We start from the raw sequence: 15,856 nt of genomic DNA, 5'->3' as shown, positions 1-15,856 counted from the left end.
CTTCTAAGGAATTTTAAAATAAACAAATCTCACATTTAGGTTAGTGTGTCAGGAGATGTTTATATTATTTGTTTACAAATAAAGAGCTCACTGGAGAATTGGGTCAACCGCATAGTTTGGAAACGACCTTGGCCATAATTAGTTAGTCACAAAGGATTTTATTAATTACCCGAAACAGCTGGAAGATGCGTGTTCTCAAATACTTATCAATCACAAACGACAATTGAAAAATCACGGGTTAGCCAGATTTATATCGAAATATTACATGAAACATTTAAATATCATTGATTAGATAGTCGCATAGATTTTTATTAGTTATCTGAACCAGCTGGAAGCTGCGTGCGCTCAAATACCTATCAATCACAAACGACAATTGAAAAATCACGGGTTAGGAAGATTTATATCGAATAATTATACGAAACATTTGAATATTATTGATTGGGTGCTCATACAAAACCCCATCAGTTGCCTGAGATATTTGAGGGTCGAGTACTCTCTAATGTGGCAATCAACTACTTGAAACAATTGGAAAATCACGGGATAGGATGAACAAAAATTAATGTTGAACCCTGGAGGTAAAATTTAAAACAAATACAGTTCATCAATAGGAGGCAGTGGTCGCTCCTATAACAAGACCATTAACCAAATCCAATAGAGATGGCGATTCTCTTAAATAAAAACGTCAAAACCAAACAAACAAAAGCCTGGAGTTCGATAGCTCTCCAAAACAAACTATCAAATATGATCTTATTTTACTAGTATTTATTAGTATCACCTTATTCTTACGTATATATTCGGTTACCAGACCTAGAGCTTCGCAGAGTTCTTGGCGCGAGATCCGAGCTCGGGATGCGAGGTAGATAGCCTCGTATTGCGAGTTATAAGCCTTTCCCAAACTGTATGTATACATATATTTATTCGTATGTACTGTTTACTGGAGGATGCGGACCTGCATACAGCTTGCATTTTAGGTCTAATAGACCACTATCGCATCTTCTCTTAAACGTGGAATGAGGATTCACGACCCGTAAGTCCACACCAACCGTGAGTATATGATTGTATATAGGACGAAACCGGTTCGCCCTAAGTAAATTGTAGTCCAAGGAGGGGTCGGAATTTGGGGGTATCGGGACCCGGGGGGAAACTTGAATGCAGTACATGATGACGTGGAAGGCTTCTTGGGACACGATAACTTAGGTATCAATCAAGGAGCCGTGTCAAAGGATTGTGCAAATTTCTAGTCCACTCCCGATCATCTCGTTTACTTGATGGAGGATTGGAGCCAAATTATGCCAGCAAATGGGCTATTCCGAGTTCGTCAAATATGCAATTAACTAATTACATTAACCTACTAAATCAATCTTTACATGTACCTTATAGCAGCAGAATCATAAAGGAGTGGTGCCACACAGACACAAAAGTTCACCAAAATCAAATTTACTAACAATTAACCATTTGAGTTATGTTAAATTACCTGTCCAAATAAACATGTATAATATCTTTTATCAGCGTTTAACTACGATTTTGTTAGGGTGCAGGGAATCAGAATAATTACAATAGGAAAGTTAGCTCATTCAGAAAATTCATTTAAGTCTAGGTTTGCAATAGAAAGACTAATTCAACTTTGAACTCAACACCTCGATCAGAACCAAGAGGGTTACCACAAAAATGAAAGTAATTAAAATCCTATATCATAAATCAAAAAAATTACACAACGTTTGATGGAATTTAATTACAATATAAATACGGGTATATTTGCGTTCAAGATCGTAAATAACGTATTAATTAGTTAAGTACATATGTCTATAAAGATATATAGTACAAGAGAGCTTTAAGTAGCTTTCTGTAGATATCAAAGAAGAGGGTCCAATTTTCATGGAGGCTTATGTGTTGTAGGGGAGGAATTTTCCATCCCTGCGAACACATATGCAAAGCCTTAGAAAAAAAAAAATTTAAACATCGGTCATAGCCAAGAGAGAAGAAAATTCTATATTGTTTGAAACAAAATAAAAGAATGGGAGAAAGGCAAAAACATTACAACTGAATAGCCGTGATCAGGAGGTTCAGGTTTTATAAGTCTTTGAGAGAAAAAAAACAAAGTTATTGGTCAACCTATTGCAAAAACGGAGAAAATAATAATAATAAATAGGACGAAATTAATTAAAGAGTTAATAAAAAAAAATAAAAATTTTATCAGAAAAGTGCGACATTACGTAAATATACAGTGAAATTTAAAAATAATTATAGATTAACGTAAACAAACAATAAATCCAAAAAGAAAGTGTTAACGAATAAATCTTATAATACAAAAAGTGTCCTTATAAATGAAAATGTGTTAATTCAAATGACCGTGAACTTTAGAGTCAATAAAAATTCTTTTCATACGATAATATAAACAATATGAAAGAAGTAGGTTAATGATGTCATTCACTCGAGAGGAATGCGTTCCGTAAACAAAAACATTGTTTATGTTTTGGGTTCATCGAACAAATCGGAATGTTGATATGAAGCAAGTCTAATAAACAGGCAAACCCGAAAAACATCGAACTTATTGGGACAACAAAGAACATCGAAAAAAAAATGATAAGATAAACATCGAGATTTTAAAAGTCGGAAACATCGTTGAATAATACGTATCACTCCGAGGAACAAAAAATTAAATAACAAACGTCGAGATTAAATAAACAATGACACAAAACGAGATAGCTGGAACAAATATAACATAAACATTGCGTTCGGATATCGTGGAGTATTGACGTAAACAATTATTGTTTATCTTATATCCGAAAATACAGACCAGCGGCGGTCTGTGGAAATTTAACAAATTATTCAGAAAGTCAGGAAAAGATATTATTATTTCATCGCTAGACATTTGACAGAATTATTAGAAGGATAGAAAGGTTTAGACAAATTAAATTGATTAATGTTTTGCAACACCCAATGTACCTTACTAGATATCATTGGTTTTGCAAAAATAATGATTATGAAAAATATAAAATTGATTAGTATCAATTGATAAAACAAAAAAAAAAAAAAAATTTTTTTTTGATTAACATTAATATCATTATAAAACAAAAGAAAAATAATTATTTTGAGATGTTGGGGTGTAATATATTAGGATCATGTTATAACATAATAAATAGCGGAAATATTACACCCATATCATGTGATAGATAGATCTATAATAACAATAATATCAAAATAGAAAAGTGTAATTGTATTACATCATAGTTAATCATTAGGACCACGTGTTAGATTCAAATGGTCGCGCTACGTGCCGCCAATGTAGATACTTGTTGTCAGGATCACAAATCTCGATAATCGGCAGAGACATTAATGAGGGTGAAACATTTGATGTTTTGTTTTGTGAGGTAAGATTAATCTTACATAATATAATTTACCATATAAACGGGTAAGTTGAAATAACGTAAGATTTACTCATGATAATTTTGTTGACATTCGGGTCAGGTAGTTGACTATTAAGACATATTTTAAGACACAGAGAACCCAGTCAATGGATTCGATAAAGAATTCAAGTATAGGCCAAACAAATAAACGTTGTTTTGAAAAGACAAAGTGTTAGTTGAGAATTCGAGTTTCAATTTCAAAGAAAAAAAAAAACAATTCAGAGTCGGCTCGAGACTTTAATGTCGTTGACGAATGTTTATGATGGGATATATATATATGTGTATATATATACCTATTTAGAGGAAACATCTGAAATAGGTATTATAAAAATCATGTTAGGTATTTCAAAAAATCATAATAGAATTTGCAAATTTTGCAAATTGAATATAGATTTGAACTCAACAATAAATAAATATGGCAGAGAAAAGAAAACTCGATGACGCGAAGATAAGCACCGAAACAATTCCTTTAGGTGATGAACTGAGAGAAATATTCAAACGATCGCGAAAAAGTTCGTTACAAGTTGAAAATCTTAAGGCACCTGAAAATATGAGGCAGTCAGAGGGGGAGGCTAGAACGTATTCGGATGTCGAAGTCAAAGATATACGAGAGAGTGACGTGGAAATCATAAATGAACTTGAAAATTTACAGGGACAATCAGGTGATGAAATAAAAAAAAAAAAATCTAGAAAACAAAAAAAAATAGAAAAACGAGAAGAGAAATATTGTTACCAGAGAACGGTAAAATAGAGTAGTGATACTAAAAATAAAATAGATCAATAAATAAAATATAAATAAAAGTGAAAAAGTGCTCGCATGCAACAGACTGCGTTACGTAAACAAACGAAAGCAATTAAACACGATTCATTATGACGGGACAGTGAACCCACAAAATAGGACTCATATTGTTTATAAAACTAACCCTCGCGCCTTTGAGAATATAAACAAAGTAAGAGATTTACGACTTGGATTCAACGCGAAGGAATTTTAAACGTAAACCAACTTGGTCCTTCATGAACGAACGGGTGACGCATTAAGATAAACAAAACGAAAAAGGATAAGATAAAAGTGATATCCAGATGAAACGAAGGATAACGTAAATAATCCTTATAGATAAGGATAAACATTGGATAAAGATAAAAGATAAATTATGATTTATCTAACGGGATAAAAGTGTAAGGATTTGCGGACACTTATTACGAAATACAAACATCGGAGCTTAAATCAAGTATAGATCAAACAAATAAGCGTTGTTTTGAAACAACAAAAGTGTTAGTTGTGATTTCAACATTTCAATTTCAAAGAAAAATTACAATTCAGACGGCACCGAGATAAGCCACTTGACAGTGAATGAAAATAAATAAAATGGTCTAGACAAGTAATAAACGGAAGCGCGTAGAATTGGAATTTGCAGCAACTGATAACACGGAGCAGGGGTACTCAACAGTTTGGAATTGGAAAAAAAAAAAAAAAAATTTCATTAAAGAAAAAAAAAAGATTGAAGAATAAAACGTCAAGAAACGCTTGTTGTGAAAAGGGAGGTCTTAGTCCAACCAGGTTGAGGACCACCTAAACACGCGAGTCGAGGGGCGTGTTTTTTCCCAGAAAAAAAAAAAAAAAGAGATTAATTTTGAGTTTATCAAAATTAGAGAAAATTCCATAAAATAATATCTACGCGAAAAGAAAATAGAAAATACAATGTGATTCAAAGTCAAGGTTGTTAACAATCCAAACAGAATGAGGGGGGGGAGAAAGGGAATGACAGAATGGAAGGAGAGATAGGGAATAACAGAATGAGGGGGGGGAGAAAGGAAATAACAGAATGGAAAGAGAGATAGGGAATAACAGAATGAGGGGGGGGGAGAAAGGAAATAACAGAATGGAAAGAGAGATAGGGAATAACAGAACGAAGGGGGGAGAAAAGCTAGACTACATTTTGAACACAATTTCGATGTCTAAAGTAGTATACAACGTTAGCCACAGCAAATTGAGTTCAGAGGGGGGAACTGTGATGAAAGGCTTTAAATCACAGTGAAAGAAAAAACAGATAAACCATAGCTGCAAGAAAATATGCAAATTATTTATGAAAACGGACATGCTAACGACATCTGGCGGAGAAAGAATTGATCCAGCTTGCTTGCAGTAGACTCCTGTAATAGTTGAAATTAAATCAAGGTTCCGGGACGAAAGCAGAGAGGTCGTAAAATCGTCTAGGACGACTGGTACTTCCCCTTTTCCTAGGCCTATAAATAAATATTGAATTTTGTCAACCAATAGATCTGAACAAAGAGCTATAAAATTTTGAGTAACCAATCAGTGAGCGGAGGGAGGTGTGTCTACGACGGACAAAGGAATAAACTTTGGATCGGGCAATAAAAAAAGATAATTAATGGCTTCTTCTTTCCCACAGAAATTAGAGGTGAACGCACTTTAGGGTCAACGTCGACTTTCAAGGTGACAAACTCCTGGAAATGTTTACAATAACTGAGGCATTTAGGTGATGGCGAACCATTGAAATCGAGTGCTTTGAAGATTTTACAAGTTGAAAAACACACACACGAAAATGCAATGGAAAAACTATAAACGTGATAGTATAAAAAAGGACGGGAAAAGCGAAGGAAAATCACTGGCAGAATTTTCAACTGTAGTACAATTATTTATGATAGAAGGAGGGTATCATGTTCGATAAAAATCGTACTAAAGAGAGGTGAGAGTTTTGGAAACAATGGAAATTAATCGTTATCAATTTAAGATGAAACGGACATATTGGTAAATCAATTTTGAATGAAAAATCTCGCAAAAAAAATACACTTTTAGAAAAGTGCGGCGATCGAATGGAAGGATAGTACAGGGATTTTGGACTGCTACGAAGGTTCTAGGAAAATGAAAATTGAGTATTAGAAGAAGACAGTAAAATTAAACATATATCGATAGATTAGATTCAGGAAAAGTAGACATTTTCATGATTATTAGGTTAGATATATATTAGAGTTACCCAATATTACGGAGGGGTCGAAACAAGATAAAAGGTTGGCGGTCTCATGTATATTTTGAAGGATAAACAATCGGAATTTGAACATGATTTTTATTTACGTTAAGGTAATAAACGATTAGAAAAGCGATTAACTTTAACGTGGACCTTATGGAAGTATTTAGATTAGACAAAAGAGATAAAAATTAATAGGTTTGAAATTAAACTAAATTTACGAGTCTAGTACCAAAATTTTAAACATAAACAGATGTCAATGCATATGTTTTATGTGAATCCTGGTATGAGAAAGATAGAAAATTGGGCGGAGATTGGGTCAGGCAATAAAAATGACAGATATCCCAGAGTCTAATTAGGTATATCTCCCATGGAAGTGTGGAAAACTATATATTAATTAATAATAAATGAAGTATGAAATTTCCCAGCAGACTACACACATCGGGAAAAGTGGAGAAAAGATAAAAGGAAGGGTAAAGAACGGAGATAAAGAATAATCCAAGTGGAAAAAAGTGATACAATTCGAATTTATCCGTGAAATTAATAAATACGACTTGGAAAATGAGTAATTATAAGAGTTATGAGAAATGACATAAGAATCAAGAAGAATTTGTGCAAGAAAACGTCGCGGATAAAAATAAAATTCAAAGATAAAGGAAAAACTCAAATCTGCGTCATGGAGATAGAAAGTACGAGTGGAAATGGACAAGCTCATATAAGTAACAATAAAATTAAGTAGAATTTAAACAAATCGAAATTCAAAAATGCGTAGTAAAGATTTCAGCATGGATTTAAACAATTTCGCACGAGATGCATAAAATTGAGATCTATATATATGTTATTGAGGACGGACCTATCGCGGATTGAGAAAAAAAAGGAACGCAAAATCATGAGATTTTAACTACATTTTTGTATGAACAGAGGACAAAGGGAGCTTGGGCGATTAACGCAGACTTACCTGATTCGGACCCTATCGATTTAGAATTGTGAGATGGAAACTGAACACCGCCTTGAGCCGGAAAACAGAAGATCGTATGTAGGAACGATCGATATTGATGGAAGGGGTGTTTGGATTTACGAGTTGATAGGAGATAGAATTAAGCATCAAGAGAAATTCAGATACGTCTTTTGGAACCTGAGAGGGGTATAAAAGATGGAACTCATCAGTCAGGAGGGCAGTCGCGCCGAGGGTTTGAAAAGTTGTTACATGGCAGTACTACGTCTATTGGTAAAATTCTAGTGAAATAATCTAAGTGTTAAATTCTGAACAAGTACCTGGACTTAGAAAGTTTTGTAAAAAGTCTTAAATTCAGTTTCTAAATTCTGAAAACCCCACCAGTGAAGTTTTGTTAAATCAGTTTAATTTGGTTAAACAGTGAAAATAAATATAATTTAAACTCAGTGCTTAAAAGTGTTAAGTGAAGTGCAAAAAGTGAATTGTGAATTAATTAAAAATTTAAAAATAATTATTTCATTCAAAGTGAAAACATTCAAATTAAATTTAAGAGTTTGTTATCGTTAATCTAAAGTGAACGTGATCGCGTATTGATATTTAAAAATAGATTATAATTTAACGTCAATTTGGTTAAAAAAATAATAATAATAGTAATAAATACTTCATCTTAGGTTAAAAGAAACACAAAAACAAAAAAAAAGGATTCGATAATAATAAACGTTTAAACCTTTGTTCTAAAATTAATAGTAAGAGGAAAAAAATTTAATTTATTAAGAAGTTAATTAAAAGTTTGCACAATTCGGAATAAATTTTCTTATCAATTTATATAAAAAGAAATTTAGAATTAATAAATTGTTCAATTAAAATCTATCGTGCGTATAGCGACAGTGTTAAAAGTGTTTGTCGTTTTAACCGGAATTTTAATCATCAGTCTATCATTTCGAAAAAGAATTTGAAACAGCTATCATTCAAAAGCCTAAACTAGAAAGGTGTTATTAAATCAACGGGTTTTCTGAATTAGGATTTCGTTCGGAAGAAAAATTAAATATCAGCTAATTTATACGATTCAAGCGAGAATAAAATATTAAATAGGAATAAATAGTCGAAAAGATTTATTTTGAAATTAGTTGAAAAATACAATTAATTAGGTAGGATTTCTTCATCAAGGTTGTTGTGTACTACCCGACCGGAAATACCTTGACGTGGGTGAGTTTTCCTTTTATAAATAATTTTCAGGTCCCAGGAGACACAGAAGGGCTGTGAAGTGGAAGTATATCAATTGAATATTAAATTAAAACAACAAAACAAAGAATTACACATTAATATATGTATATTGTATATTTGTATATATATTTATAAATATAAAATAAAATATTGTATATAAAGAATATATATATGAGTAATGTAATTATATATATGTATTTTATTTATTAATCGAAGCATCGAAATGGTAGCGATTTTTAATACCTACCCGAGGACATATCTATATTATTGAAAAAGAAAATATGTATTTATTAATATTCCAGACTATGTAGAATCATATATTTTATATTTATTTATTAATATATGTACTTTTATTTAACATATTTTGACAATAGAGATATGTGTACTTAAATATATATTTATATTTATTCTTCATTTAACCTAGTAAATTTACTAAATTCGGAAAATGAAATTAATAGTTTAACTTCAATAAAGGATTTAAAAATATTTTAATAAATAGTGCGCAATAAAAGTAAAGAGGCACAAATGACTTCTAAGGAATTTTAAAATAAACAAATCTCACATTTAGGTTAGTGTGTCAGGAGATGTTTATATTATTTGTTTACAAATAAAGAGCTCACTGGAGAATTGGGTCAACCGCATAGTTTGGAAACGACCTTGGCCATAATTAGTTAGTCACAAAGGATTTTATTAATTACCCGAAACAGCTGGAAGATGCGTGTTCTCAAATACTTATCAATCACAAACGACAATTGAAAAATCACGGGTTAGCCAGATTTATATCGAAATATTACATGAAACATTTAAATATCATTGATTAGATAGTCGCATAGATTTTTATTAGTTATCTGAACCAGCTGGAAGCTGCGTGCGCTCAAATACCTATCAATCACAAACGACAATTGAAAAATCACGGGTTAGGAAGATTTATATCGAATAATTATACGAAACATTTGAATATTATTGATTGGGTGCTCATACAAAACCCCATCAGTTGCCTGAGATATTTGAGGGTCGAGTACTCTCTAATGTGGCAATCAACTACTTGAAACAATTGGAAAATCACGGGATAGGATGAACAAAAATTAATGTTGAACCCTGGAGGTAAAATTTAAAACAAATACAGTTCATCAATAGGAGGCAGTGGTCGCTCCTATAACAAGACCATTAACCAAATCCAATAGAGATGGCGATTCTCTTAAATAAAAACGTCAAAACCAAACAAACAAAAGCCTGGAGTTCGATAGCTCTCCAAAACAAACTATCAAATATGATCTTATTTTACTAGTATTTATTAGTATCACCTTATTCTTACGTATATATTCGGTTACCAGACCTAGAGCTTCGCAGAGTTCTTGGCGCGAGATCCGAGCTCGGGATGCGAGGTAGATAGCCTCGTATTGCGAGTTATAAGCCTTTCCCAAACTGTATGTATACATATATTTATTCGTATGTACTGTTTACTGGAGGATGCGGACCTGCATACAGCTTGCATTTTAGGTCTAATAGACCACTATCGCATCTTCTCTTAAACGTGGAATGAGGATTCACGACCCGTAAGTCCACACCAACCGTGAGTATATGATTGTATATAGGACGAAACCGGTTCGCCCTAAGTAAATTGTAGTCCAAGGAGGGGTCGGAATTTGGGGGTATCGGGACCCGGGGGGAAACTTGAATGCAGTACATGATGACGTGGAAGGCTTCTTGGGACACGATAACTTAGGTATCAATCAAGGAGCCGTGTCAAAGGATTGTGCAAATTTCTAGTCCACTCCCGATCATCTCGTTTACTTGATGGAGGATTGGAGCCAAATTATGCCAGCAAATGGGCTATTCCGAGTTCGTCAAATATGCAATTAACTAATTACATTAACCTACTAAATCAATCTTTACATGTACCTTATAGCAGCAGAATCATAAAGGAGTGGTGCCACACAGACACAAAAGTTCACCAAAATCAAATTTACTAACAATTAACCATTTGAGTTATGTTAAATTACCTGTCCAAATAAACATGTATAATATCTTTTATCAGCGTTTAACTACGATTTTGTTAGGGTGCAGGGAATCAGAATAATTACAATAGGAAAGTTAGCTCATTCAGAAAATTCATTTAAGTCTAGGTTTGCAATAGAAAGACTAATTCAACTTTGAACTCAACACCTCGATCAGAACCAAGAGGGTTACCACAAAAATGAAAGTAATTAAAATCCTATATCATAAATCAAAAAAATTACACAACGTTTGATGGAATTTAATTACAATATAAATACGGGTATATTTGCGTTCAAGATCGTAAATAACGTATTAATTAGTTAAGTACATATGTCTATAAAGATATATAGTACAAGAGAGCTTTAAGTAGCTTTCTGTAGATATCAAAGAAGAGGGTCCAATTTTCATGGAGGCTTATGTGTTGTAGGGGAGGAATTTTCCATCCCTGCGAACACATATGCAAAGCCTTAGAAAAAAAAAAATTAAACATCGGTCATAGCCAAGAGAGAAGAAAATTCTATATTGTTTGAAACAAAATAAAAGAATGGGAGAAAGGCAAAAACATTACAAGTTTTCAACTTTCAGCTTTACATTTCTAAAATTATAATATCTCATTATTTTCCACGGGTCTTCGCCAGTATAACATAAATAAAATATACCGAAAAAAATTACAGAATATTAAAATTGTAGGATTTATTAAGTTGAAAGTATTTATGAAAAAAATATTTACCTTCCTAAAAAAACATTATAAATTTTAGAGAATTCTTCCATCTTCTGTGCAATGAAACTTTTTTATTAACATTTTTTATGTTTTCTGGGAAATCCAAGAAGTTATCCAAGATTTTTTAACGATTGGCCTTTTAGGTTTATTATATATAATTATTTTTAATTTTAATTTCTTTTTGGACGCTTATAGCACAGCCCTCCGTGGTCGAGGGGTAAGGCTCTCGACTAGCAAACTGGAGGTCGCGGGATCAAAAATCAGTGGTTTTTCACAATTTACTAATTTGAAAGAATATACAGTATATTTGCGGTACGTTTCATAGTGGCAGGTATCGCCCTGGTGCAATACCACCATTCAGAATTTAAATGTTGCTTGAAGTAGCTTTTGCCGTGTTTGGTGACCAGATTTGAACAGCCAGATACTTTCAAAACTTCAGCTTCCCCATCTCCTTCCCCTCCCTCAACTACCATTAGCCTTACAAGATACCCTAATTGGGGATGCAATATTCTTACTGGCTCCAGACGGTTTCCAGCTGTTTCAAATAAAAATAAATATGATGTCTCATAAGAGCGCTATTCTCCCAAAATGTATGTTCCCAATGGGAGTGTATTGCGATGAGATGTGGTGAAATAGACCAATCCCTCATATATGATAAGAATATTATAAAATAGCTCTCGTGTGACACAAGCATTAATTAAAATATTGAAGACAATATTAGTGATTTCTAAACGAAAATCTGAAACAGAAAAATCAGAAAAGGAAACGGTCACATCTGGGACTCGAACCCAGGACCCTTGTCTTTCCGTGACAGTGCTCTACCAACTAAGCTAATGGGACATTAATGGGTCATACATAAAGATAGTTGCCAGTAAAAATGTGCGGTTAAAAAATGAAGACAATGTTAGTAGTTCTTATTCGAAGTATGATACAGTTAAAAGTGACCGAGGGGAATAGGGTCCCATTAGCTCAGTTGGTAGAGCACTGTCCCGGAAAGACAAGGGTCCTGGGTTTGAGTCCCAAATGTGACCGTTTCCTTTTCTGATTTTTCTGTTTCAGATTTTCGTTTAGAAATCACTAATATTGTCTTCAATATTTAAATATTACAATTTGAGGTTTTACTCAATAAAGTTCTTCCGAAAAATAAATATTCATTCTAGACTTGCAGAAAAGTCAACAGATGTCGCACATTTAAAATAAAAAAAAATAAGATAGGTTTATCTAAATAGACGCTGTCTGGATTTCATTTAGTTCGGGTTGAATCTTGCGATCATACATAAAGATAGTTGCCAGTAAAAATGTGCGGTGAAAAAATGAAGACAATGTTAGTAGTTCTTATTCGAAGTATGATACAGTTAAAAGTGACCGAGGGGAATAGGGTCCCATTAGCTCAGTTGGTAGAGCACTGTCCCGGAAAGACAAGGGTCCTGGGTTCGAGTCCCAGAAGTGACCGTTTCCTTTTCTGATTTTTCTGTTTCAGATTTTCGTTTAGAAATCACTAATATTGTCTTCAATATTTAAATATTACAATTTAAGGTTTTACTCAATAAAGTTCTTCCGAAAAATAAACAAGCATTAATTGGTTAAAGGAATTTTCAGATTTTGAACGGCGTTCTCTAATCAGCGGATACTTTACTAACAATGTGTAACTTGTTCCAGAGATCCAAGCAAGCCCCCTAGCCGCGCCGGGGCTTGCAGAGTCTGCCTGAAGTCTTTCAAGCCAGACGACTTCAGCAAGACCTGCCGCGAGTGCCAGCAGCGAGTCTGCGAGGATTGCGCAAGCTACTCTAAACTAGATGAGAATCAAGATGCAGTAAGTCCATAATTAACATACGCAATGATATTTCTTGCGCATTACCATGATCAATATGATCATATTTATTTATTTATTTATTATTTATTAACGCCCTATTGGGCTTTTACATAATAAGTTGACAGTATATGTATATAAGTGTAACATGTACATGGATAAAATAGCTAAATATAATTTATTCATAAGGTAATTAGAAAATAATATGGTAAAGTAAATGTATGAAGGTATAAAAAAGTATGAAGGCTAGACCTTTTTTTTTAAAGCTAATAAATACTACAAGTTAATACTTAGCAAAAAGGTCTAAAATTAGTTGCCTTTTGAAACTCTCAAAGTTATTAACACCAAATATGTCGATAAGTTTACAATATTTGTTTGCAAGGTGATGAATTCTTGGAATTGGTGAGTACAAAGAGTAGTTAGTATTGAGTTTATTGTTACATTTAAAAGTGTCTATGCTTCGAGTTTGTCTGGCAGGTACATTCATATAAATTAATTCCAATAATTCAGGGCTGTCAATGAGAGATTTGATAATTTTGAATAAAAATAATATATCAGTTAGAACTCTTCTATCCGATAGTTTGAGAAGTCTGGTTTCGGTACGTAAGTTATTATAATTTATAAATTCGATGGGAATATTCATTTTAAAATTGATGTACCGAAGAAATTTATTTTGTACCTTTTCTAAGGCTTGAGAATGGACTTTGTAGAACGGTGACCATACTGTTGAATTATATTCTATTTTACTTCGTACTAATGAGCAATATAAATGTTTTAAAGTTAACACATTTTTAAACTTTGCCCCCATTCTCAAAATAAATAATCATTTAATATTGTGATATTAAATGGCGTACAGGTGTCTAAATCATAAGTGCAAATGCTCTTCAGAATGTCATAATGTAGACAGCAATAATAGTTATCGACTAAATCCTGTTTTAACTCAACCGTTTGGCATTTCATCTGTCTATAAATATGTTTTAACAATACTATTATTCAAGCAAACCTAACTTTGACTATGGTTCAGCAAGGAGTATTTTGAAATGTGAAAACGTTGTTTTCATTGTTCTTTCTTATTCAATATTATGGTACCTTCATTGCCTGAAGAATATTTGAAAAAAACTATCGTTTCTTTTGCAAAGTCTTTAATTTCTTATTTGAAATATATTTTTAAAATGTGAAATGAAAAACATGTTGTATAATTTTTGGAAATTTTGATTTTCATTTACTAAAAAACAAAAAAATAGATATACACTTTTTTGAACTCGAGGTGTACTGTTCAGAGAACTACTAGTAGGTAGTAGGTTAAATACAAAACGTATAAGTTTTTTTTTAAATTCTAAGTGCTGAATTATATAATTTCGTCAATTTGTTATTATTCTGGACCTGCAAGCAATTGATATAGCCATAGCGTAACGAACCGATGCCAATGAATCTGGAAAACGGTTTATGAATTAGTAGCTGATATGTACCCAGAGTTGCTGGGAGTTATCTTTAGGAGATGGATATATACAATTATAGACGTTTCTGTAGGCTTTTTAAAGATATACAATTCCATAAAACATTATTTTGGTGTATCTCATAAGGTTTAGCCAGAGATAGCAATATAATTGCCGCTTTTTTTTACTACTTAATTACAAAACATCGACTTGTATATTCTTTCTATAAATATAACTCTAAATAGACTCGGTTCATTGTATAAACGTTTGCATCACCCTATATGCAAACATCCTCTTATCAGCAGTTTACGTATTGCGGTCCCAATATTTCAATTGAAGTTTCGCAAGACTGATTGCTGTCTCAGCTTTTTAACTCGTGCAGTCTGGTTATGACATGATGACCCTAGGAGCGGCGACGTAACCGCTACATATGCATGTATTATATATATAAACCTTCAAGAAGAAATTTTCTAAATTGTAGTGAAAACTCTAACAAAGTCTATTGCGTAGTTTAGAAGAAATAATCGCACAAACAGACAGACGCGGAAAGCGAATTTGTTTTATACCATTTAGAGAATCTACCTCCGGGGTCAACTGAATTAACTCGCTTACTATGATACCTCACATCTACGTCTGACGAATTTTCTGCTGACCCCTCCACGGGAAAAGAGACCTTGCATTTACAAAGATAAAAAAAACACGATAAAAGTTATTTCTATAAAATTTCATTAAAACCATAAAAAAATTGTAAAAAGAAAAATTTGTGACAAGTTCTTCATTGGTACACAATTAAATGTATAATTTTTATTTTTATTGGAAATATCACTTACAAAATCATGGACCTTGTATTTTTGCCAAATTTATTTTTCCTTTCATTTTAAGAATTCAATTTATTTAAAATAATGACCTTCTCCCGTTAGAAAACCGATAGCCAGAGGTCAAAGTTAACTGGGTTCAATTGTTGATCAAACAAGCCCCTTAGTCGTATTAGCGATGTTATTGATACACAACTTTATTTCTTGATTTCAATGTCCGGATTATTATCGTATTCTCGGAAGATACAGACAGATAAAAAATCCGACAAGAATAAAATAACGTATCAATATATGTTTTTCTCGAATACTTCAATCATAACATTTTTTTCAAAAACATCGAAAAAGATTGATTTAGATGATCGCAATCCTCAATAATAAAATTAGGCAGCGGTAAACTTACGTGCAGATAAAAATGATCGTGTTAAAAAAGTGATAGCATGCCAATATCAATATCTGTTATTGTATGAGCACGTGTTTCGCCGTCCTCAGAAAACATTTGCTTT

General features: G+C 32.7%; 1 protein-coding gene across 1 annotated transcript in view; it reads left to right on the top strand.

The window, feature by feature from the left end:
- Fife (regulating synaptic membrane exocytosis protein fife) overlaps nt 1-15,856 on the top strand; it is a 399,632-nt gene that overhangs the window by 289,957 nt on the left and 93,819 nt on the right. Inside the window, exon 6 of the mRNA XM_089633979.1 lies at nt 12,952-13,105. Within this exon, the coding sequence (XP_089490105.1) occupies nt 12,952-13,105 (154 nt within the window). The remainder of the gene's footprint in view (nt 1-12,951; nt 13,106-15,856) is intronic.

The sequence above is a fragment of the Hesperophylax consimilis genome, chromosome 7, assembly GCF_061612785.1.
Source record: "Hesperophylax consimilis isolate HC1 chromosome 7, BYU_Hcon_1.0, whole genome shotgun sequence".
Lineage (NCBI taxonomy): Eukaryota > Metazoa > Arthropoda > Insecta > Trichoptera > Limnephilidae > Hesperophylax > Hesperophylax consimilis.
The sequence above is the reverse complement of the archived record's forward strand: the minus strand, read 5'-3'. Positions and strand labels throughout refer to the sequence as shown.